The 24,235-nt window shown below is 43.9% G+C and overlaps 2 protein-coding genes across 2 annotated transcripts; one reads left to right on the forward strand and one right to left on the reverse strand.

Moving 5' to 3' along the window:
* Window positions 1-934: 934 nt before the first annotated feature.
* MRPL46 (mitochondrial ribosomal protein L46) lies at window positions 935-7,549 on the reverse strand. Its single transcript, XM_070953514.1, has 4 exons — window positions 7,340-7,549; window positions 4,578-4,758; window positions 2,431-2,604; window positions 935-1,365 (listed from the first exon to the last, which is right to left on the reverse strand). Exons 1-4 carry the CDS (start codon window positions 7,532-7,534, stop codon window positions 1,115-1,117), a joined length of 801 nt encoding a protein of 266 aa, XP_070809615.1. The 5' UTR covers window positions 7,535-7,549; the 3' UTR covers window positions 935-1,114.
* Window positions 7,550-8,070: 521 nt separating this feature from the next.
* Window positions 8,071-21,514, forward strand: MRPS11 (mitochondrial ribosomal protein S11). Its single transcript, XM_070953526.1, has 6 exons — window positions 8,071-8,200; window positions 9,262-9,384; window positions 12,009-12,107; window positions 15,210-15,339; window positions 18,202-18,267; window positions 21,199-21,514. The coding sequence occupies exons 1-6, from the start codon at window positions 8,148-8,150 to the stop codon at window positions 21,304-21,306; spliced, it is 579 nt and encodes a 192-aa protein (XP_070809627.1). The 5' UTR covers window positions 8,071-8,147; the 3' UTR covers window positions 21,307-21,514.
* Window positions 21,515-24,235: the final 2,721 nt, after the last annotated feature.

A 24,235-nucleotide genomic window follows, 5' to 3' on the forward strand; every position in this document is an offset into this window, starting at 1 on the left:
AAGTACTAAAGTTTACGATTGAGACTCACTTACCAAACCCAAGGAATTGAGAGTTTGGTTCAAGCTATCAAGGGTGTGCGACTGCAGCAATAGTTTCTATCGCTACGCATTTTATGGAGGGAATGGCTTCAAAGGCCACAATGAGCTCCAGAACGGTGCATACATCAAATAATACAGCTCTCGATTGAAAACAGGTGGCCTGCTATTAAATCCAGCAAATTAAGGAGGAAGAGGGCACGCTGCCCATTTCATCTCTCCATCTGCTTGATTATTCCAATCCACCTGCCTCGTGGCATTGCATGTCCTCTTTGACTCATGGCACATGTTTTGTGGGCCCTCTTACTTAGGTTTTTTTCTTCCCCCTTACATCCTCTAGGAAAAGCCGATGTCACAGTAACAATGAAGCTGCTTCACTCAAGACGTACATAGAAGCGGACATCAGACAGGTACCCTAGCCCAGAGAATGGATGTCAGGGTTCCAAGTAACACCCCCTACAAATGAAAACTCCGAGGCTTAAGTTTCCTCAAAGTCACATTTTCTTAGAGATGTCATATTGGCACATCTGGGAAAACCTGAATCTGAAAGCTTCCAGGGTTTTCCCCACCCAAAGAAAAGCTCAACACCCACAAGTCCATCATGTGGTCCAATCAGAGCACCGGTCCCAACTGGAGATGCCTCCCAGTTCCAACCTTCCCAGGTGCAGGGCAAGATGTCCTTGAACCTGAGAAAGGAATGTTATTATGACTACATATCCCCCATGCTCTACACAATTCCCACAGTAGTAAATGTGGCAGGTCTGAAGGCCCAATACAAAAGATGGCTTCCAGACCAGACAATGGATTTTTGTTAGCTCAGTATTAGTCTGCAGTGTTACCCGCGATGCTCCTTGGGCAGTTGTTTGCACTGTGAGGAAATGAAGACACCAGACGTCTCTTAAACATAGATGCCGCCGTTTCTTGGCATGCTTATTTAGTATTTATTTTATTATCCTTATCCTGGACCCAATGAAGCTTCTACACAAAGGACACGTGGTGCCATCTCCATCATTCAAGTGAAGTCCCTCCTCTTACTTTCCACACTGATGGTGACAGAAGAGAAACATCGTTCTAGTATTCAGATGTCCACTAAGAATTGAGAAACCTGAGAATGGTAGGCAGGTTTCAAGTAGTCCTCCAGCTCTCCTTTGCTGACCCATAAGTAGTCCGCTTTCTCCTTGGATGAAAGTTGGGGGCTGCCTTCCAAGAAGGCTTTGAAGAAGAACACTTTTCCTCCGGTGTTGGTCTCGGTGCGGATTGCCTTGGGGAACTTGAACTTGTAAAAGCCGCAGGGCGCATTTCCGAGGAACCTGGCCTGCGTCTGGACTCCTTGGGAGGTTCAGAAGATGGAAAGAAAAAGGCAGCAACCTGGTGAACACCATGAGAACAAACAGTAATTTCATCCCTGTCCCACCCCACCCCCTTTTTTAAAGTGCTTTCCTTCAATTCCAACATAGGATAGAATAGAATAGAACTTTGATTGGCCAAGTGTGATTGGACACACAAGGAATTTGTCTTGGTGCATACGCTCTCAGTGTACATAAAAGAAAAGATACGTTCATCAAGAATCATAAGGTACAACACTTAATGATAGTCATAGGTTACAAATAAGCAATCAGGATTTGCATGCATTTTGACTATGGAGATTCTTAATCATGCTGACTCTGTAAACTACTTAGAGCAGTGATGGTTAATCTTTTCTGGACCGAGAGCCCACAGCGTGCGCCCACAAATGCACATGCATGTGCCAAAACTCCCAAAATGCAAAGCGCTCACATCTCCCACGTACGCAGCCTGCCCCCCCGCCCCCTGCACATGTGCACATGCCCTCCGCACATGCCCCACCCCTCGCACATGCGTGGCAGAGACCCAAAGACCAGCTGGCTGGCAAGAGGCACACCCGCATGCATGGTGGAGCTGAACTGGGGTGATGGTTCATGTGCCCACAGAGAGGGCACTGCGTGCTACCTCTGGCACGTGTGCCATAGGTTCGCCATCACGGACTTAAGAGTGTGCTGTAAAGCACTATGGAGGGGTTTATAAATCTAGGAGCTATTGCTATTTAACTATGCTTACACTGTAACTGAATGGGATTAACACCTCATGTTGTTCCATAACTCATGGCTCATGATGCACAACAGCTGGGCTCTCAATTTATTAAATGCAGATAACAAACAGCAAGAATGAAATTTACTGCCTCGAAAGCAACAAGCCACAAACACAAATGTATCATTGTTCAGTTGGCACTATACACAAGATACTTCAAAAAGGATAGCTCTCTGTCCCAAAAAGATTACAACCGAAAAATACACACAACAAAGGAAACTGAAATTACGCAAAGAAAGAGAAGGGAAAAATGGACAATTTTTTAAGGAATATAAATACGTCACCGACCTGGAAGGGTAACCAAAACCCGTTCTACTGTGTCTCGCAACGTCTCTCCTTGTTGCCATTCTGTCTGGGGCAACAGCCATATATCTTCATCTCCAAATTTCTGCTTAACCAAAAGCAACAAATTCTGGTCCAACTTCCTGTTCAAAGAGGTCCGGTCATTCTTTTGGTCAGCTTCTGCTCAGAAAGAAATTTAGCATTGTAAGTATTCAGCTACTCAACAACCCAAAGAGGCTACGCTAAGAACAAATGACCAAGAGAACCTGCCACCAAGAAGACAGATGTAATTTGCAAACTGAACCGACTGCACAATTCTCCCCTACTTCTGGGGATATGAAACAGCATCTATCCTCTATTATTCTTTAGAAGACAGTAATGCAGATGAATGCAATACCCCATTTCCATCCAGTGACTTGGCTTAAAATCGGTTTTGATTTTGCAAAGCTCTTGACAAAAGCAGTGTAAAATCAGCCATCTTTTAAGCAGCACAAAATTATAGATAGTCTCTCCTTCGGTTCAACTTGGCCATTACCTAGATTCAGCCAGGTTTAATCATACCTATTCCTGACAGCTGAAACAGTTGGTTTTAGCTGGCCTGGAGAATCAACCAGACAGATGCTTTACAGGAGCAGGAGACAGCCACTTAGTGGGTTGTGGGAAATGCCTCCAGGGGAAAAAACAGAAAAATTATACACAAATTCATTCTTTCAAATCAGAAAAGACAGCCAGTACCTGATTGTGCTTACTGGAGGTAAGGGAAAGAGATTCTTCTGAAGATATTTAATATTTAAAGATGTGAACTTTTAAAAACCACACATTGCAGTTAATTGCCATGCATATTTTTTTTCATCCTATTAATATTCAGTATCCTTAATGTTGGTAGCTTGTGACTAACTGATCTAGTGTAACACAAAGGTCATTTGAAATTGATCGGCTTTGGGTGGAATTAATCACGTGATCTTCCACATAAGGAGTCCCAATGCGGATTTTACTCCGCTAGTCGTTGGTGACTATAGGGGGCAGTGCTCATCTGCATTTCAAGCCCATTGAGCCAGCGGACATCCAAAGACATTTCCGCAGTCATGTAACCAGCATGAACTCACGGAGCGCTGTTACCTTCCCACCAAAGCGGTATCTATTTATCTACTCGCATTTGCATGCTTTTGAACTGCTAGGTGGACAGGAGCTGGAGCGAGGACGGGAGCTCATCCCATCGTAAAGCGCTCAGGTCTCAAACCCAGGCTTGCTGGCTTTAGAACCAACAAGGTCAGCATTTTAATCACCGAGCCACCCCGCTGCGAGTCTTCCACATAAGGGAAAAATGAAATGACTTCTTCCAATGTGAAACCTGAAGCAAAAATGTATGCATCCTGGCCAGATTTTGGTATTTAGGTTGGGCAGAACGAATCATAAATCGTATTTTCTCATGATATATATACATGTGCATATTTTTTCATTATTCTTTGGAAATCATGAGGTCTTTCCTTTTCCTGTATATAATCAGTTCTGCTTTGGACTACCCTGTTTCCCTCAAAATAAGACATCCCCTGATAATAAGCCCAATTGGGCTTTTGAGCGCATGGCAATAAGGCCAAGCGCTTATTTCAGGGTTCAAAAAAATATAAGACAGGGTCTTATTTTCAGGGAGACACAGTAAATGTTTCTCTTCTCTCACCCCCACCTCCCTCTCAATTATGAGTTAACTGAAAGTCACCCTCTTTTCCGAAAACTGCCTCTGTCCTGCTTTCACCAGCATTGCAAAAGCAAAGAAATATGAGATGAGGCCTCTGTGTTCAGTCAAGGAACTGAGAGTAAAGCATTACTGACACTTTCACATAAACAGAAAGAAACCACCACTTTTCTTTGTAACTGGTTTGCTTTCAGACTACCCGAGAAGCTTCTTACACAATTCTTAAACCAGAATCTGCCTTTCTGTAATTTAAGTTCATGTGAAATCTGCACTCTGAAATGATTTTTTTTTAAAAAAAAAAAATAGTTCGTAGTCTTCTCCACCTGACTTGAAAAATGCTGATCTCTCTCCCAATGGTCTTCTCGAGCATGTAGTTCTCCCAATTCAATAAAATTCATCTGAATTCAGCTATAACCAAACATATGCAACAAAGTTAGTGGGGAAAAGCATGGATTTGAACCTGTTATCCGTGGGGCAGGTTTGAACTTCTGAAATTTCTGTTCCCAGGCATCTTCAATATCTTGGACCAGGACAATTTTCTCAGAAATATCGTATTTCTCTTTACTCCTTTGATGCAGGAACTCATCCTCTGCGAAACATCTGAGTTCATGGTCTGAATACAAGCTTTTCTCTACCTCTATCTGAAAAGAAAACAAGTTGCAAAGCTGTAGAAGCTAGCTTGCTTGTACACACACCCTAGACTAGAGTAATATTTACAAACCTGGATCAATCCAAAATCAGTCATTCACTTATAGTACAGCCTGTCATGAGAACCTAGTTCAGTAAATCCCAATTAAATGAAGTATGGCTTAGCACTAATTATAGGCTATTGGTCCATCTAGTTTGAGATTCTCCACAGCAGTAATTCTCATGCTTTCGTATTTTAAATCCCACAGGTCACTCTATCAAAGAGTTTAGAAGGTCCTTTCTTCAGAGAAATATATGTTTACAGCCAATAATAATAACAACAACTTTGTCATTGTACTTTTTTATTTTATTTATTACTATACTATGCTATGCTATGCTATACTATAACTATACTATATATTTATATATTATTTATTTATTATTATTATTTATTATTATTGTACTTTCCAGTTATGGAAAGTTTTAGGAACAAAGTTGACAACACTACAGTAGCTTAGATCAGTGCTTCTTTAACCTTTTGCTCTCAGGACCCCTTTCCACTTTTAAAAATTATGGAGGAATAAAAGAGCTTCTCTTTGTATGGATCATATTCATCAACATTTACCATATCAAAAATTAAACTTGACACATTCACAGACTCCTGTAAAAATAACAATATTAAACCTATTAGGTATCTACCGCTACATGAACAAAATATTTTTCATGAAAAATTCCTATATTTTTAACAAATACAAAATAATGAGAAGAGTGACATTGTTTCACGTTTTTGAAAATATCTTCAACATCTGGCAAATAATTTTGATTTCACAGACTCCCAGGGGTTCTTGAACCACAGTTTCAGAAACACTACTTTAGAGCAATGAATGACAGCTTATTGGGTTTCAAACCACATCGGCCTCTGGGGGGGATCAGCCTCCCCCAACTCCTTCCCACAAACTTCATAAATCAATCAACGAGGACGAATCAATTATTATCCTGCAACATTACCCTGGGACATGTATATTTGCCTTCATTTGTGATGAAATAATTAATCTGATTAAAGCCAAACCTGTTCCAATCCCCATGCTCCAGGAAACACTCTTACTAAGATGCCCAATTCATTGGCCTCTGCACTGGGGATCCTGCGTTCTTGGGCTTCTTCCAGATGGACGAAGAGGAGTCCTTGCCCACAAAGGTGATTTCTGGATATCACCACATGTAAGGAGCCCTTGAAACCCAGTTTGGTGTAGTAGTTAACACATCAGACTAGAAGCTAAATTCTAGTCCTCATTTAGGCCTGGATCTAGCTGAGTGACCTTGACCTTGACTCCCTGTGCCATCCGTTTGATAAATTCTCAAGATTCCTTTTTCTCGCCATTTACATGTATACATCTGAACTAGACTGTGTTGTTTCTCTGTGTCATATTTGTGGGTATGTGCATAATTTTGTACTTATATATTTTGTCATGTTTTATGTAGTGTATGTTGTAGGTGGTGACCCTTTGAGTGCTGCATGCAATGAAATTTCATTTTAATATATGCCGATTAGTGTACATTCAAAGAATGAAATTATTCTAAGGCTACTTCTGCTGACTACCAGCTGCCTGCAATTTGGCAGTTCGAATCTCACCAGGCTCAAGGCTGACTCAGCCTTCTGTCCTTCCAAGGGGGGTAAAATGAGGACCCAGATTGTTGGGGGGCCAAGAGGCTGACTCTGTAAACCGCTTAGAGACGGCTGTAAAAGCACTGTGAAGCAGCATATAAGTCTAAGTGCTATTGCTACATTCCAAGTGACAACAAAGTTATTCTAAGTTCTGAGCCAGTCCCTTTCTCTCGGCCCTAATAAGAAGGAAATGGCAAACCCCTTCTGAAATCTCGCCAAGACAACTACAGAGATTTCTCCACACACAGTTGCCAAGCCTCCCTCAAATGCCCCAAAGAAACCCAAAACCGAACTCTTGCTTGAGGCTGCAAGGACCTGCCTGTGGGTCCAGATCAGGGTTGAAATCCAGCAGTTTTCTGACATGTTCTGGAGAACCGGTAGTGGAAATTTTGAGTAGTCTGGAGAACCGGCAAATACCACCTCTGGCTGGCCCCAGAGTGGGGTGGGAATGGAGATTTTGCAGTATCCTTCCCTTGGCGTGGGGAATGGGGATTTTGCAGTATCCTTCCCCTGGAGTGGGGTAGGAATGGAGATTTTGCAGTATCCTTACCCCAGGAGTGGGGAGGGAATGGGGATTTTGCAGGATCCTTCCCCTGAAGTGGGGAGGGAATGGGGATTTTGCAGGATCCTTCCCCTGGAGTGGAGAGGGAATGGGGATTTTGCAGGATCCTTCCCCTGCCACGCCCACCAAGCCACGCCCACAGAACCGGTAGTAAAAAAAAATTGGATTCCACCATTGGTCCAGACAGCCACAGCAGGACCCCAAAGCCTCATCACTTTGGGCTCCACCCTTCCCTTCTAGGGCTGAGACCACCCCCAACGGCTTCTGGAAGGGCAGGGACGGCCCAGTTACCCGAACAAAGCGGGTCTTCCCCCGCCCCCCACCGAAGGCCTCGGCTCCAAGAAAGCCTCGCTGTTGCCCTCCACCCCACCTGCTGCGTCAGCTCGGCCATTTCCTCCTCCTCGGGGCTCAGGGGCTGCGCGAGGAGCGGCCTCCGCTGCAAGCAAAGCGCCCCGTAGAGTTTCCATCCCGACGCGGCGTTGGGACCGTCGCAAAGCGCCCTCCGGCCGGCGCAAAAACGGCTCCAAGTGCGGATGGAGAGCAGCGCCCGGCCGAAGGGAACCATTTTACCACCAAGGGACCACAATGCAACGCGGCGGCCCGCCCGCTTCCGCCGGAAACATGACTTTCGCTTCCGGTAAACTTCGAAAAGGCGGGGCTTCAGACCAGACTCTTTAAAGCAGGAGTCTCCATTTTTTTAAGACTTGTGGACTTCAACTCCCAGAATTCCTCAGCCAGTTTTGCTCAGAAGCTTTGCTGGCCGAGGAATTCTGGGAGTTGAAGTCCACGAGTCTTAAAAAGTGGCCAAGGTTAGAGACCCCTGACCTGGAGGACTGAGAATCTCCACAGGCGATGAATAAAGACGAACACAACTCTAAAAAAAAACCTCCCCAGACCGTACAACACTTCTCGGCCGCCCTAAATCGGGTTAAACTTCCCCCTCCGTCCCGCTTCAACTGTCAAGAAAAACGAAGGGGAACCAGGCCCCAAGCGCCCGTACGGACGCTTCCCATGCGAAGGGCGCCGCCATTGAAGGCTCGCCTAGTTCTCCGGATGGACGCCGCCATGTTTTTGTTTTTTTCCCCAGCCACGCATCGCGAGATTTGTCTCCTCCGCCCCTTTCCCCATTGGAACCTTCGGAGTCCCGGACAGCAGAGCGGAAAAAAAAAAAAAAGGCCATGCTGGCTGCGCTGGCGATCGCCCGGCGGGGGCTCTTGGGGGGCGGCTCGGGGTAAGGTGGGAAGAAAGTGGGGTGGTCGGTACGTCTTTTAAGGCTGCAAAGGTCGGGTTCCCGCTTTTAGGCGGTGGAAGGCAGAAATCCAACAGGTCCAGCCTTCCTGCCGCATTTCTGCCTTCCTCCCCCGCCTTTAACCTCCATGCACCGATGATCTTACATTGATTGAGGGTCCCAGACCAATTCAACGAGGATGATCTGCACGTTGCATTGCATGCATTTTTGCATTGCATGCATTTTTGCATTGCATGCATTTTGCACTGCATGCATTTTTGCATTGCATGCATTGACTTCTTGTCCCAGGGGTTTGCAAAGGAGTCGGAGAACTACACTTCCCATCATCCTGGGGTCCCCCCCCCTCTCAAGGCAAACGGTCTTAATCCCACTCCTTTTATCGCTGGGGCGAGGACCGCTTTGAGGGAGAGGGGTGGAAACTCCAGGAAGCCTTTCAGAGACTGCTCCTCTTTGACTGCAATCTCCATGCTTCCTGGGAAGCCAGTTGCAAAACCTGCAAGAGCTGGCTGTGGAGGATGGAGCTTTGAATCCCCATTTGCTGCCTGGAAAGAAGAGAAATTGAGACATCATCACACCAGCCAGGAAAGAAGAAAAGACAGGGTTCTCCCACCCACTCACCCACAAGCTTTAAGCATTAGAAAAGGCATTTGACAGGATACCAATATATGTGGTCCGTTTCTTAGTCCTTTTCCTGCGGTTTGTTTTATTGGATGGGTTGACAAAACGTTTGTTGAATTACTGTAATTGGACTTCATGAAATAACTTCTTAACTTTTGTGTTTTTACTGTGGAAATCTTAATTGTGTGGGCACCAAGGTTAGTTCTACCTGAAAGAGGAAATCGTGGCGATACGCAGCCATCCATTGACACTGCCCAGGTAGCTTGGGTGTGCAGCTCCCACATCTGGAAGGTCAAATGTTGTAAATTTATCCTCTCAGCAGTTGGAAGCAATGGGCCAGCGCCTTGGTGGTTCATAGGAATTCTGCATTCGTTCCTCAATATACTGTTCTTAAATTTGGATCTCTTGCTTTTCCTTCTTTGCAGCTGCTCCAGCATCACTTTTTCTCGGACTATACAGACAGGCATCCAGAAATTTCAAGCATTACTGGAAAACCCGGACCTAGCAACAGACAAAGAGCTGGATTCCACACAGTCAAAGAGCTTCAGGTGAGTTAATGTTGCACTTTCCGGAATGCAGGTAACTGCTTATTTCTAGGAAAAATTACAGTGTGCGTAATTGCAATGGCGATTGGGCATTTTGTGAATAGGATATTTCACCTACTGGTATTTTGGAAGTGTTCTGTCCCCTCCCACGAGTGGCATTGCAGAAGCTCAAATAGCCCGGCAGCAACAAACGCAGGCTACAGAGACGGAAGCTGGCCCTTTAATAAATAGTTCTCTTTCAAAGCGTATATCAGTCCAATAGTTACCGGGCAATGTTCCAAAGGTCTTGGCAGACAGCCAGCAGGCTAATGCAGGAATGCAGACTCTTGTCAAAAAACTCCAAACTAACAGTTGTAAATCCACTGCATCCAAAACGCCAACAAATTGTTCACCACGCCTTTCCAGCCCAGTCACACCCCTTTTATATTTTGTACGGTATGACCCTACGTCTCCTGACCACACCTCTTAGGACATGGCAATAGCTGTTCTCTACGACGTCTCCTACGTCTCTCTCTTGCATCCAATAGGGGCTCCCCTTCGTCGTTACCGGCCTCTGTTTCCTCCTCAATTTGGCTGGGGTCCATAGGCACGTCAGCAACTGTCGGTTCTTGCTGACTCACCAGTGAAGACGGCCCCTTCAGCACATAGCTCGTGACAGCTTCCTCCTCCTCCATATCATCCTCCGAATCAGCATGCGAAGATAAATCAGCCTCCGGGGCTGGGGTCACAACACGAAGGGGGAAGCAGGAAAGAGACAAATTGTGAAATGTAACACTTCAAAACCAGTTCCCACTATCCTGTCAGAGCTGAAGAAGCTGCTTGGATGAGAAGCGAAACGTCTTCAAAAGAAAAAAAACAAGGAAGTCCAGTTGCCTCCTGAAAAAAGTAATCTTTGGGACTTCGAACCAGTATGCGTTTCTCAAAAGTTGCATTCTAAGATATTAATTTGTCTCATTGTTTTCTTGCATTTTTTTGCAAGATTTTTTTTTTTTTTTAAACCATCAAAAATATCCAGGAAAGAAACAAGCAGAAAAAAAATATCATGTTAGTTTACATCAAGCATTGGAGAGTTTGGGAAGGTTGTAAAAGTTAGGTTGCTTCAAGGAATTTTGCCAATGCAGAAACAGAACTCATAATATTTGGTTTTTCAAGTTTTGAAAACATTTTAACTTTCCTTACGATTTTTGCCATCATAGAATTATAGTTTTTGCCCCTAGTGATCCCGTTTTTTTTTTTCATTTTCAGAGCTTTTAGGCTGATCAATATACAACTCCCAACTTTTAATTGGGACTAAAACTCTACAAGATATTTAAAAGCAACTACTAGAGCGTGTTCCGAACATCAACAACATCAAATGAAAAACCCAATCACATCACCCAAGAGGCAGTCAAAACAATCCAGCCCATCAGCTTAATGGAACAGCCAGGTTTTCACCGTGTTTCTAAAAGCCTCAAGGGCTTATTGATTCATATTTTTAATGATTTGAGTTTGGAGGAGAGCTGCATCAAAAGGTGGTCAGTCGAATTTCAGGAGAGAAAAGAGGCCCTCCAATTCCAACATTTCTTTTTAAAAAAATCACACTCTGCCTCCTGAACACATTTGTGCCAGAATGAGAGACTGCTTCTAGTTGGCTTTAGATGTTGTTATATAAACTGAGTATACTATAATGCTCTTTATTTGATGTTGGTTTACCGTATTGTGTGAAACTGACTGGCTTTGAGTTTATGAACAATGGTTTATGACTTAGTGTGCTCCCGTGCAGGAGAAATGCAGATTCTAGAGAGGGAAATTGAATATGGGTACAATCCAGTGGTGGGTTCCTCCCGGTTCGGTCCGGTCTGGCCGAGCCGGTAGCGGTGACGATATGATGTCACCGAACTGGTTCTCCCCCCCACCCACCCACATTATTCTTACCTTTTATTTGGTCCCACCCCCAATCTATTGCTGCCTCCTGAGTCCCAGCTGATGACTAGAGGGAAAAAAACTGTTTAAACTCTTGCCGCAGGGCTTCAAAGGGCCGCCCTACAGCTGATCAGTGTTAAAAGCAAACAAATGAGTCGGGTCGTAAGTGCGAGGACTGGTCGTAAGTCCGAGGACTTTCCAGAAATGACTCTGACCAGCTAGCCACGCCCACCTAGTCACATGACCTCCAAGCCACACCCACAAAATAAGCCACGCCCACAGAACCGGTAGTAAAAAAATTTAGAACCCACCCCTGGTACAATCCTATCGTGTGAACATCTTTGAACAAATACCATCATCATCGTCTTTTAATGACCCCATAATCCCTTGTGGGGTGGAGTCTGGGAAACTGAATGGAGCTGAGTGTTTACTGGCCGGATGCCCTTCCTGTTGCCAATGCGGAGTTTTGTTCAGCAGATATATTCTCATTGTGCCCAGACAGAGAGAAATATTTGCCTCTACCTAGGATTGAACTCCCAGCCTCCCGATTGTGAGGCAAGAGCTCAACCTCTAGGCCACCGCGCCACTCATCTTTGAACAAATATTAATAATCTGATAAAATAATCCTTACGCCTCTTGAATATTGGGGAAGGGGATGTGGGGTGGGAGGCTGCCTAAGCTGTTTAAATTGGCTGATGTGGCTATCTTTCCCCTCCTTTTTTCAGCTATTTCCCTCCAGTGCTGGGAGAAGAAAGCAGCTTGCGGTGGGACGGAAAGAAGTTTGAAGAAATCCCAATAGTTCATATCAAAGCTACCTACAATAAGTAAGCGATTGGAGGTTCTTCGTGCAAAACAGTTAGCAATAGCACTTAGAAGATTTATATACCACCCCATAGAGCTTTACAGCATTCTTTGCGCAGTTTACAATGTCAGCAACAATCTGGGTCCTCATTTTACCGAGCTCGGAAGGAGGTGACTCAACTTTGAGCCGGTCAGGATCGAACAGCTGGCAGTCGGCAGAATTAGCCTGCAATACTGCATTCCCATATATATATATGTATGTATGTATGTATGTATGTATATGTATATGTATATGTATATGTAATGTATATGTAATGTATATGTATATGTATATATGTATATATGTATATATATAATTTATTCATTCTCATAAAACGTATATAAATGTACACTCTCTTTAACCATTCTTATCACACATATTATCTTTTGGTTTCTATATTGGTTCATTCTTCATACTAAAACTTTAAAATACGTTCGGAGTTGCTCTTCTACCATTCACTATCTCTTTTCTTCCACAACAACCATTCCTCTCCTCCTCCCCTCTTACCCTTCCCTCCCTTCTTCTATTCTTTTTAACTTTCTTCTTTCCTCCTCTCCCCCTTCTCTCCTTCCCCTTCCTTTCCCCCGCTCCTCCCCTTTTCCTCTCTTTCTAACCATCTCTCCTACTCTTATTTCCCCCCCTTTCTTCCTCTCCTTCTCCCTTTCTTCTCTCTCTCTTTCCCCCCTTCTCCTCTCTCCTTCCTACCTGTCCCTCTACTCCTCTCTCCCTTCCCTCCCTTCTTCTATTCTTTTCCACTTTCTTCTTTCCTCCTCTCCTTCCCCTTCCTTTCCCCTACTCCTCCCCTCTTCCTCTCTTTCTAAACCTTCTAAACCTAAAATAAGGGAAATCTTATTTCCCCTCCCTTTCTTCCTCTCCTTTTCCCATTCTTCTCTCTCTCTCTCTCTCTCTCTCTCTTCCTCCCTTCTCCTCTCTCCGTCCTACCTGTCCCTCTACTCCTTTCTCCCTTCCCTCTCCGGTTGTTGTGTCCATTTTCAATTCAATATATTTGTCAAGATGGTATTCGACAATACTGAATTCTAATCACTGCCACCATGGCTCATTTAATTAACTAATGCTACAGGTTTCGTGGGTGGTGATTCAGGGGCACAGGTCCTTAATAACCTAAGTTTCTTTCAAGAGCTAAGAAATCCAGCAAACTGCTAGATGCAAAATGCAAGCTATGTTTATAGTGAAGTGTTATATATAGTGTTATATAGTGATGCTACATAATGCCACCCAAATTTGCCTTATAGTTAGATAGGCAGCTAATAAATTTTGCAGATAGATAGATAGATAGACAGACAGACTGTCTGTCTGTCTGTTTGTCTGCCTGCCTAACAACATCTTGCAGAGGACACCTGCTTGTTTCCCTTCCAACAGAGCAGTCTAGTCTCCAGTTCTTCGCTTCTGCTTTTGCCTGGTCTAAACCCTCATATAATTCACAGGGCATACAAGTAATTGCGTGTAAATGATGATGGTAATAATTTATTCTTGTACCAGTTGTGGCTAAAGACAACCCAAATATCAAGAGGCTTATTAGAGTTGGGAAAATTTTGGTGACAAAGTTTACCATTAAAGTTGCTTTGGGAGTTTGGGCAGAGCTCAAGGTTGCAGTTTAAAACAGGGCTGGATTTTTATTTGTTTCTTGGGTGGGGGCTGTTTTGTAACCTAGGTTAAAGCTCTTGTAGAACTTGTATGTGGGAAAGATCGTGGGGGAGAGGATGAAGAGATACTGCCTAGGGCAGGGGTCTCCAACCTTGGCAACTTTAAGCCTGGCGGACTTCAATTCCCAGAATTTCCCAGCCAGCTTTGCTGAGAGTTGAAGTCCTCCAGGCTTAAAGTTGCCAAGGTTGGAGACCCTGTACTAGGGAATACTCAGATATGAGATAGCATATTCTGCAGCTGAATAGTGGACAGGGTAAAAAGCTCAGAAACGACCCTCCCTACTTTCCTAGGCTGTAAAGGAGATGGCGGGAGATGTGTACTTTCAGACTTGCAAGATGGATTACTTCTGATGCATTAATTACCATATTTTTTGGAGTATAAGACGCACCGGAGTATAAGATGCACCTTAGTTTTTGGGGACGAAAATAAGAAAAAAAACTGATTCAGTAATCATTGTAAAGGAAATGTCTGAAAGTGACAGAGAAAGAGTCTCAGTGGCCACGCATTCATCTCCCCCACACAATTTTGAGGATTAATTGCATCCTTCCAAATGGTTAAATGTCTAAAACAGCCTGTTTCCAACCGAGTACCTACCAAAGACATTGGAACTGGAGCTCAGCAAATATACCGACTGGACCTGCTAAAAATTGCAGTCCGAGCACATCTAGAGGGCAGCCAGTTGGGAAGAATTATCCTATTTTTTTAGTCCATTTTGGGACAAGCAATGTGTCTCAAACTGCGATTCTATTTACCATATTTTTCGGAGTATAAGACGCTCCGGACTATAAAACGCACCTACCTTTTTTGGTGAGGAAAACAAAAAGAAATCTGCCTTTGCCTCTCAGCAATTTTGCCTCCTTGCAGCAAACAGTAAATAGCCTGCTGTACTTTCATTTTCAGCTTAGCTTGATTAGCACAAGAAAAAAAAAATCTCTCAGCAATTTACCTCCTTGCAGCAAGCAGGAGAGGCCAGCGCTAAACAGCTGAGAGCAAAACAGCTGAGAGTCGGGAGGCCAAGGGACAATCAACTTGTGCTAATTAGGCTGTGCTGAAGCTGAAATGGGCTGTTTCTTCTTGCTGCTTGCTGCAAGGAGGTAAATTGCTGGGAGGCAGAGGCCAAAGAGTGGGGGCCAGTGGGTGGGCAGGGCTACATTCGGTGCATAAGATGCACCTAAATTTTCACCCCCTTTTAGGGGGGAAAAAGGTGTGTCTTATACTCCGAAAAATACTGTATTTTTTTGCATCCTAGTTCACCCACTTGCTATCTCCCCATGGGAGAACCAGAACACAAGAGCTGAGTTAAACTACTAGGAGTTGTTTTTTTTTTTTTTTTCCAGACAGATTTGCAGGGAATCCCAAAATAGCACAGCATATGGATTTCTAACAAAATGTTGTTCCTATCATCCCACGATACCTGTAGCACTCACATCCAGGTTTTCACAGCTGAGAAAGTCCCTCTGGTCCTACTAACCTGTGGCTACATGGGGTTCAAGAATGCGAAGAAATCGACAGCCCTTGCAGCACAGACAACTGGGATTGCAGCAGGAAACGTAAGTCAAACATCCTGTTCTTAACAAAATAACAGAGTTGGAAGGGACCTTGGAGGTCTTCTAGTCCAACCCCCTGCCTAGGCAGGAAACCCTACACCATTCAGACAAATGGTTATCCAACCTCTTCTTAAAAACTTCTTGGAACTAACCTTTCCCTAAGTTGAAATAGATAAAGACTTATCAGGCTGACCAGAACTGGCTGATATCAAGGTTCTTAAATCAACAACTCTTATTTAACTTCCAAGGAATCCTTATTATTATAATCCCTAATATTTGCTTCCTGTTTGAGGCACCCCTTTGAATCATTGTTGTGGATTCTGAAGTCCCATTGCTTATGCATAGATAAGACGGTCAGAGAATGATCACAAACGGATGATTATAAATGAACAGAGACAAAGATCAGGGCCTGTTTGATTTTATATATTTAGAATCTGAAGGATTTGCAGAGTTTCTGGTTTTATGCAGTAAAAGGACAGAATCTCATCCATCCTTACATTTATTGCATCTTTTAACCTGTACCAAGCAGTGGGAAATCCATTTGCAAAGAAACTTGCTCCAGATGAACCAAATTGCTCCTTAGGGAACAACTGCTACTCATTTTCTGGTCCTTCCTCAAAAAGAGAGAACAGATGAAGAAAGGGTTAAAACTGTACTTTGGAGAGGAAGTCAAATATTTTACTCTGGCTCTGCTACTCCACAATGGCTAGGTTCACATATGCCCTAAGCCAGACCACCTTCCAAAAGGATTTCAGAGATATGGGCAGGGTGTTTAAACTAAGTTACTCTTTGTTTAAGTTGGGACAGGGAATTTCATCTTTAAGAACTACCATATTTTTCGGAGTATAAGATGCACCTTTTCCTCCCCTAAAAGGGTGAAAATTTAGGTGTGTCTTATGCACTGAATGTAGCCCCACCCACCCATTGGCCCCCACCCTTTGGCCTCTGCTTCCCAGCAGTTACCTCCTTGCAGCAAGCAGCAAGAAGAAACAGTTCCTTTCAGCTTCAGCACAGCCTAATTAGCACAAGTTGATTGGATCGGCCTCCCGACTCGCAGTTGTTTTGCTCTCAGCTGTTTTGCCCGGGCCTCTGCTGCTTGCTGCAAGGAGGTAAACTGCTGCAGCAGATTTTTTTTTTTTCCTTGTGCTAATCAAGCTATGCTGAAAACGAAAATGAAAGTAAAGCAGGCTGTTTGCTGCAACGAGGCAAAATTGCGCAGAGGCAGAGGGAGATTTCTTTCTCTTCTTTTCCTCACCAAAAAAGGTAGGTGTGTCTTACAATCCGGTGCGTCTTATACTCCAAAAAATACGCTACTTTCCTGCTCAAAATTGACAAAACTAGTCAGTTTCACATCTGTTTTTCTTGGCTTACTAACGACTCCCCTCCCTTTGGAGTGCATTGGTACCAGCAGCCACAGTGTGCCCACTAAAGAAACAGCCCAGTGAATTCTCCATTGTGTGTGTGTTTACTCTCTTGCAATCCCTTTCTCTCTCATCTCTCTGCAAGGAGGGGAGGAAAAAAAGAAAAAAAAACAGGACAGCGCACACTGGCTGTAATGGCAATCATTGGTTGTAAAGTTATTTTTTTTTTTCAGCACAGTGTTTAAGTTTGAACGGTCACTGAAATGAAGCGTTCATTCATCGAGGACTAACCTGTGCAGTCAGATCAATGCAAAACAGAACAGTATTTATAAAATGCAATCTTGTATTTTATAAGGTGTCAGGGGAAAAGAAAATATAGTAAATCAAGGACTCCTTGGGCCCGGATGAAGGGTCTTTAAAAAGCCACAAGATGGCAGTCTTAACCCAACAGACTTACTGTAACCGTTTGTCAGGCTTCTCTGGAAATTCCCATTAATCATTTTGGATGTAGGAAACATTTAAAAGAGCCATGGCATAGCAGATATGGAAGGTTTCCAGCTGAGCGTTTTAATTTTCCCGTTCTAAATGTAGCAAAGTTCTTGTGTACTGGCAAGCAAGCCATTTCTTCCCCGGTGGGTTGAATGTAAATGACTTTCGTAAGTACTCTTAACTTGTGCGCGTGTTTCAGGTCTGGAAAAATGACGGCAAATAGCAGCCTTCATTAAATCTCCGGACATGCAAGGACTTTAGCCCCCAGCATTTCAGCCAAGATAATCAGCGGGTGTTTTGACTGGAAGTCTAGAAGTGAATAGCCAACCTATTTTGTGGGAGGGTACCGGTGAAAAAAAGAGTGATTTTTGCTCAGCCACAAATCAGAAAAAGATCCCAGCCTTCCTATTTATACAGGACAGAAATCCTAAGATTTCTGCAAAGCACCTTCCATCACTGTTATCCCCCCCCCACCCCCGTTCCTGTTCCATAAGTTGTTCTACTGGGAAAAAATGAGCAGTTCCATGGAAGCCAGGATTACAGTGCTGCTGATGATAAACAGATCGCAAAAGTATCAAGATCTGAAAATCCAAATTGAAGGATTATGGCATAAACCAGCTCTGGTGGTCTGTGGTTATCGGCACACCGGGGTGCCATACCAAAAAAAGAAAAAAGCCTTGATGCCTACGGAGGCCAAATACCAGCTAAAGAACTGGCAGCTGTGATTTTACATTGCTGTGAATAGATATAGTTTATTAAACTCCGATGCCGCCTCTGACTCTGAGCAGCTTGCAACAAAGAAAGAAAGCACCGTAAAATCAATGATGCCTTTTCTTCAAAAGAAAATAGCAGTCCTTTGTCCCACCGAGTAGAAGCTCCTGTTCAGAGGGAAGGTTAAATAGGATCTAGGTTGAATGTCGGAGTAGGGGTCATTATACTCTTTGATTCATTGCATAACAGGTTTCTTTCCTCTCTCTCTCTCTCTCTCTCTCTCCTTCCCTCCCTCCCTGTCCAGAAAGCAGCGAAAAAGGGCGTGCACCACGTACGAGTTGTGGTGAAAGGCCTGGGACCTGGGCGGCTGGTAAGCTCTTCCAGTTTCTTTGTAATCATTTTTCGGGTGAGAAGAGAGTCTTTATTGGCTGAACTCCTGCATTGATCAAGGGCCACAGTGATGGGAGTGATGTCACTTAAGTGGGATCGGCCGTATCGTGCAAAGTAGGCTGAGAAACAAAGTAATCACACTGCCAACAAAAGTGTGTACAGTCAAGGCTATGGTTTTCCCAGTTGCAATGTATGGCTGTGAAAGTTGGACCATAAGGAAGGCTGAGCACCAAAGCATTGAGGCTTTTGAACTCTGGTGCTGGAGAAGACTCCTGCAAGTCCCTTGGACTGTAAGGCGATCCAACCGATCAGTTCTGGAGGAGATCAACCCTGACTGCTCTTTAGAAGGCCAGATCCTGAAGAGGGAACTCAAATGCTTTGGCCACCTAATGAGAAGGACTGACTCACTGGAGAAGAGTCTCATGCTGGGAACAATTGAGGGCAAAAGAAGAGTGGGATGACAGAGAACGAGGTGGCTGGATGGAATCACTGAAGCAGTCGGCGTGAGCTTAAATGGACTCCAGAGGATAGTAGAGGACAGGAAGGCCTGGGGGAACATTGTCCATGGGGTCGCGATGGGTCGGACACGACTTTGCAACTAACAACAACGAAGCTGAGAAAAGCAGCAATTACAAGCCCTGGAAGCTTGTTCTCGATTTCAAAGGTCCTTCGCCCATCTGCCGTCCTGCAACGGTGTTTGACCGGAAGCCCAATACTTTTCTCAACAACTTGGCATTCCTCATGCTGGCAGGGGACCACTGGAAACCAAAATTCCAACTCATCCAGGGAGACTGTCCAGGTGGGAGACGGCTGCTGGAGATAATCTGTCTTGGCAGAGTGATGGCGAAAAGCTCATTGAGGGGGGGCTGTTCATGGAGCGTTTGTCTGCAACTGCTTAAAGCAGCTACATCTTTTTTCCTCCCAGTTTGCGCAACTGCTCTCTGCTGTTGCAACGTAATCCCTGGGAGAAGCTCTCTTTAATGTAAGACAAATTGGGTTTCTGGAGCTGCTGAGGGGTGTAGCAGTTCAAATGAAACACACACCAGATGTTAAAAAGTTACGATATTTATGTAGTGAGCTTACCAAGCACATCTTGTATGTAGTTAGCTTATTTATGATAAGATGTTTAGATAGACAGACAGACAGACAGACAGACAGATATAGATAAAAGATATTTATATTTATATTTATTTACCAAGCACATCTTCTGTGTAGTTAGCCTATTTATGATGTACTTAAAAAAGATAGATAGATAGATGATAGATAGATAGATGATAGATAGATAGATAGATAGATAGATAGATAGATAGATAGATAGCTTACAAAGCACACCAGAACAATTAAACGCAAGGAGAGTTTTTTCCCTCATGACATCATTCTGCTAAACAATATTTTCCACAACTCTGTCAAACTATTTACTAAGACTGTATTATTATTCTCATCGTTCCTATTACCTATCTCCTTCTACTTATAACTATAACCTTGTTGCTTGTATTTTACCATTTATATTGTTTTATTTAATTTCCTAGTATTTATTTATTTATTATTTATTAGTTCAGTTTATATGCCGCCCTTCTTCGGAGACTCAGGGCGGCTTACAATGCATTAAGCAACAGCCTTCATACTTTTGTATATACCTGCTTACTAGGGCTTTCCCGCCCCCTCCCCCTTAAGCGGTATTCTTTTTTATACAATGTCAGCTTATTGCCCCCGCAATCCGGGTCCTCATTTTACCTACCTCGGAAGGATGGAAGGCTGAGTCAACCTTGAGCCTGGTGAGATTTGAACTTTGCAGTAATTGCAGGCAGCTGGTGCTATTTAACAACACTTTAGTCTGCTGCGCCTCCAAGGCTCTTAATGATTTTGAGTATGATTTTGATTGCTTATTTAGTATCCTGTGACTATCACTAAGTGCTGTATCTTATGATTCATGATGAATGTATTTTTTATGTACGCTCAGAGCTTATGCACCGCAGACAAATTCCTTGTGTGTCCAATCACACTTGGCCAATAAAGAATTCTATTCTATCTAAATTATGTTAAAGTAACCAAAATATCTTTAAACAATCCCCAAGGCATGTCACAACTTTTGAGCACCCCTAATGTTTGGAAATCGAATGTGGAAAATTTTGACATGCCCTAGCTGTAGCATGTATACCTCCAGCAGTAGCAGCTTTTTGAATCTGAAGCAGATAACGCTACACTAGATTAAACAATTGTTTCTTAAATATAAGGCAGCCACCTTCGATTTCTAAGTTGTTCCTTACGGGGTGAGGGTGGGGAATTAGAGATATGCAAAAAGTCTCTAGTGCCATGTAATGGGGTGAGCTCCCATTCTTGTCCCAGCTTCTGCCAACCTAGCAGTTCAAAAGCATGTAAAAAATGCAAGTAGGAAAATAGAGACCACCTTTGGTGGGAAGGTAACAGTGTTCTGTGCGCCTTTGGCGTTGAGTCATGCCGGCCACATGACCACGGAGACGTCTTTGGACAGTGCTGGCTCTTCAGCTTTCAAACAGAGATGAGCACTGCCCCCCAGAGTCGAGAACAACTAGCATATGTGCGAGGGGAACCTTTACCTTTTAAAAAGTAAGATGCTGGATATTTCAGGCATCCAACAGGAGATGCTGAAACTCTCTGGAACCCCTCATTCTTGGCAAAAACAGCAGCAAGTTTCAAAAAGCTTTGTCTGTCTCTCTCGTTCGAAAATCTTGAACTAGTATCTCACAGTTCACAAAGCTATAGTAGAGATGTGAAGCTAGGCTAATATCGTATCCGACAAAAGCAAGATTTAGGGCTTTGCAGGTTATCCAAACTCAAGTAGTTACGGTTTATCTTAGAAATTGTGCTTCTAACAGACCGTGACTTAGCATTCCATGAGCACCAGGGTTGATATCTCTTGTTTCCCTTTCAGGCAGCCATCCAAGGCTTAACCTTAGGGGGGCTGGAGGTGATCTCCATCACGGACAACACGCCGGTACCGCACAATGGTTGCCGTCCTCGGAAAGCACGCAGGCTGTGAGAGGAGCGGAGCAGGAGAAAGAGAAGAGGTCGCGCCTGGATCTCAAATAAGTTGATGCAGCCACCTTCAGGCAGATGTTCATCTTCCTGCAACTTTCAGAGCAGAGACAGGCTTGGGGTTTGCCCGCAGGAAGGCAACCCAGAGACTATGTTTATAAAGTGTGACTATTAAAAAAAACATTGCCTCTATCTCAGAGGGGCCCTTTGAATTACATTTTTTGTTTGGGTCTGCTTTCCTCTTCAAACGTTACGGACGGAATTGTTTTATTATACCATCATTTTCAACCAGATCCACGCTGGTTGCGATGAGCAGGACTTTTCCCAGTTGCAAAACAGGTCAACTGGAAAGTCCTTTCCACCACCTACAGCACTTACAGTCTTCAAACTTGGCAGCTTTAAGACTTGTGGACTTCCAACACCCAGAATTCTCCAGCCAGCATAGCTGGGAGTTGAAGTCCACAAGTCTTAACAGCTGCCAAGTTTGAAGACCTCTGATCTACAGAATTCCCCACTGTGCCAATTGGAATCCAACTCCATGTCTTTTATGAAGATCCACTTGCCAGGGGGAGGGGTAATATTTTATTCCTCATCAGCAAGTAGAGAGATCCCATCTCTTATTAGAATTTCTCTACTAGTCAGTTAGGAAAAAAGCAGGGACTCCAGAGCAGTTCAGTAGGAAGTATGAAAAAGAGTTGTCAGTCGGCCAACCTTAGTGGATATCTTGCATTCTGGACCAGTGGTGAAATGTAAAATTTGTTACTACCGGTTCTGAGGGCGTGGCTTGGGGGGGGGGGGGGTAATGTGACTGAGTCGGCGTGGCCAACTTTTTTTTTTTAACTTTTAAAACCATTTTTTCTACAACCTCTTCTCTTTTAAAAGCCTCTGACGATCCCAGCTGAGCCGTGTAATCATCGGAGGCTTTTTTTTTACTTTTAAAAGCATTTCTTTGGCCAAAGAGGTTGTAGAAAAAATGCTTTTAAAAAAAGCCTCCAATGATCGCGCGGCTCAGCTGGGCATGGGGGGTGGGGGCAGGGATTTTTGCTACCGGTTCTCCGAACCACGCGCCGCCATCGCTACCGGATCGGGCAACCCAGTCTGAACCAGGAGCATTTCACCCCTATTCTGGACCTTATAACTCGGTGCTTCCCAAATCTCAGTAAATTATTCAAAATTGGGCAAAAACTACTTTTTCTTTGAGTTAAAAAAATTGAACCCATTACCCAATCAGAACGGGGACATTTAAAGATTGTCACCTGTACTAAAAATATACTCCCAAGTATACTCCTGCAATCCCCCTTTAAGATGAAAATTCATGGAATTACTGATGGTCCTTGGTTTCACACCAAGATCCTTCAGCGATAACATTTTTATAATACAATTGTCGAGTTGCGACCATTTGTTCAGTGACCGTTTGAAATTACGACAGTCCTCAAGAAGGGACTCCGTGATCGGTTCTTGAATTTCAGTAAGACTTTCTGATTAGTGGTTTGGGTAATTCAGGAAAAAGGTTGGTAAGCATTGTTCTAGCCAATTTATTCAGGCAGTTTCTTACAATCATAAGGCTGCTTTCATATGTCTGGGGTTTGTTCCAGAGACATTTATTTATTTTTTTACCATCGGTGAAACCACAGATGGCCGATGATTCGAACGTATCGGATTATTCTGTGGCAGCATCTATGGGATGACTTGAGAGAAAGCAGGATTCTTTTATTCTAGGTTCACACAACATACACCTGGGATCCTCGGTGGAAAGCTAGCAAGGGTCGGCATCGTGATTGCCAAGAATATCTCTTTGCCTGCTGCCGTTTTAGAAAAGTAATGATAACTCAACTCACACCACAGTCGTAAACTGGTTTATGTAGAATAGAATAACGAGTTGGAAGGGACCTTGGAGGTCATGTAGTCCAACCCCCTGCTTAGGCAGGAAACCTTTACACCACTTCAGACAAATGGTTATCCAACATCTTAAAAACCTCCAGTGTTGGAGCCTTCACAACTTCTGGAGGCAAGTTGTTCCACTGATTAATTGTTCTAACTGTCAGGAAATTTCTCCTTAGTTCTAAGTTGCTTCTCTCCTTGATTAGTTTCCACCCATTGCTTCTTGTCTTGCCTTCAGCTGCTTTGGAGAATAGCTTGACTCCCTCTTCTTTGGGGCAGCCCCTGAGATATTGGAAGACTGCTATCCTGTCTCCCCTAGTCCTTCTTTTCATTAAACTAGACACACCCAGTTCCTGCAACCGTTCTTCATGTTTTAGCCTCCATTCCCCTAATCATCTTTGCTGCTCTTCTCCGCACTCTTTCTAGAGTCTCAACATCTTTTTTATATCGTGGCGACCAAAACTGGATGCAATATTCCAAGTGTGGCCTTACCACAAGGGATCTTGTCCTGTTTTCGTTTAATGCAGAGAACGTGAGCCCAACCAACTAGCTCATCCAATAAGCCAAAAGTTAAAACAAACCATAGAGAAGCAAGGTGCGTGGGCTGGGTTTTCCTTAGAAAAACTGATCCAAGATTGTAACTCCGCTGCTTCAGAAGTGTGCTAAGCTTGTTGGCTTTTCTCCTGCAAACCCCTCAAGAAACAGGTATAGATTAACAGAGTCGGAAGGGACCTTTTAGGTCATCTAGTCCAACCCCCTGCCCAAGCAGACCCTACACCATTTCTGACAGATGGCAGTCCAGTCTCTTCTTGAAAGCTTCCAGTGATGAAGCTCCCACAACTTCTGGAGGCAACGTCTGTTCTGTGGATTGATGGTTCTCACTGTCAGAAAGTTCCCCCTCATTTCTAGGTTGAATCTCTCCTTGTTCAGTTTCCATCCATTATTCCTTGTCTGGCCTTTGAGTGCTTTGAAAAATAGCTTGACCCTTTTCTCTCTGTAGCAGCCCCTCAAGTATTGGAAGACTGCTATCATGTCTCCCTTGGTCCTTCTCT

The sequence above is a fragment of the Pituophis catenifer genome, unplaced genomic scaffold (genome assembly GCF_029215685.1).
Source record: "Pituophis catenifer annectens isolate HBS135680 unplaced genomic scaffold, rPitCat1.0.hap2 SCAF_14, whole genome shotgun sequence".
NCBI classification, from domain to species: domain Eukaryota; kingdom Metazoa; phylum Chordata; class Lepidosauria; order Squamata; family Colubridae; genus Pituophis; species Pituophis catenifer.

Excerpts from the sequence above, each read along its gene's own strand:
- MRPL46 (XM_070953514.1), bottom strand. The coding sequence starts at position 7,534 with ATGGTTCCCTTCGGCCGGGCGCTGCTCTCCATCCGCACTTGGAGCCGT. Across the intron at positions 2,605-4,577 it reads ACCTGCCCCACGGATAACAG|AAGCTGACCAAAAGAATGAC; the intron begins GTTCAAATCCAT and ends CTTTCTGAGCAG. Across the intron at positions 1,366-2,430 it reads GGTTTTGGTTACCCTTCCAG|GAGTCCAGACGCAGGCCAGG; the intron begins GTCGGTGACGTA and ends GAACCTCCCAAG.
- MRPS11 (XM_070953526.1), top strand. The coding sequence starts at position 8,148 with ATGCTGGCTGCGCTGGCGATCGCCCGGCGGGGGCTCTTGGGGGGCGGC. Across the intron at positions 8,201-9,261 it reads CTCTTGGGGGGCGGCTCGGG|CTGCTCCAGCATCACTTTTT; the intron begins GTAAGGTGGGAA and ends CCTTCTTTGCAG. Across the intron at positions 9,385-12,008 it reads ACACAGTCAAAGAGCTTCAG|CTATTTCCCTCCAGTGCTGG; the intron begins GTGAGTTAATGT and ends TCCTTTTTTCAG.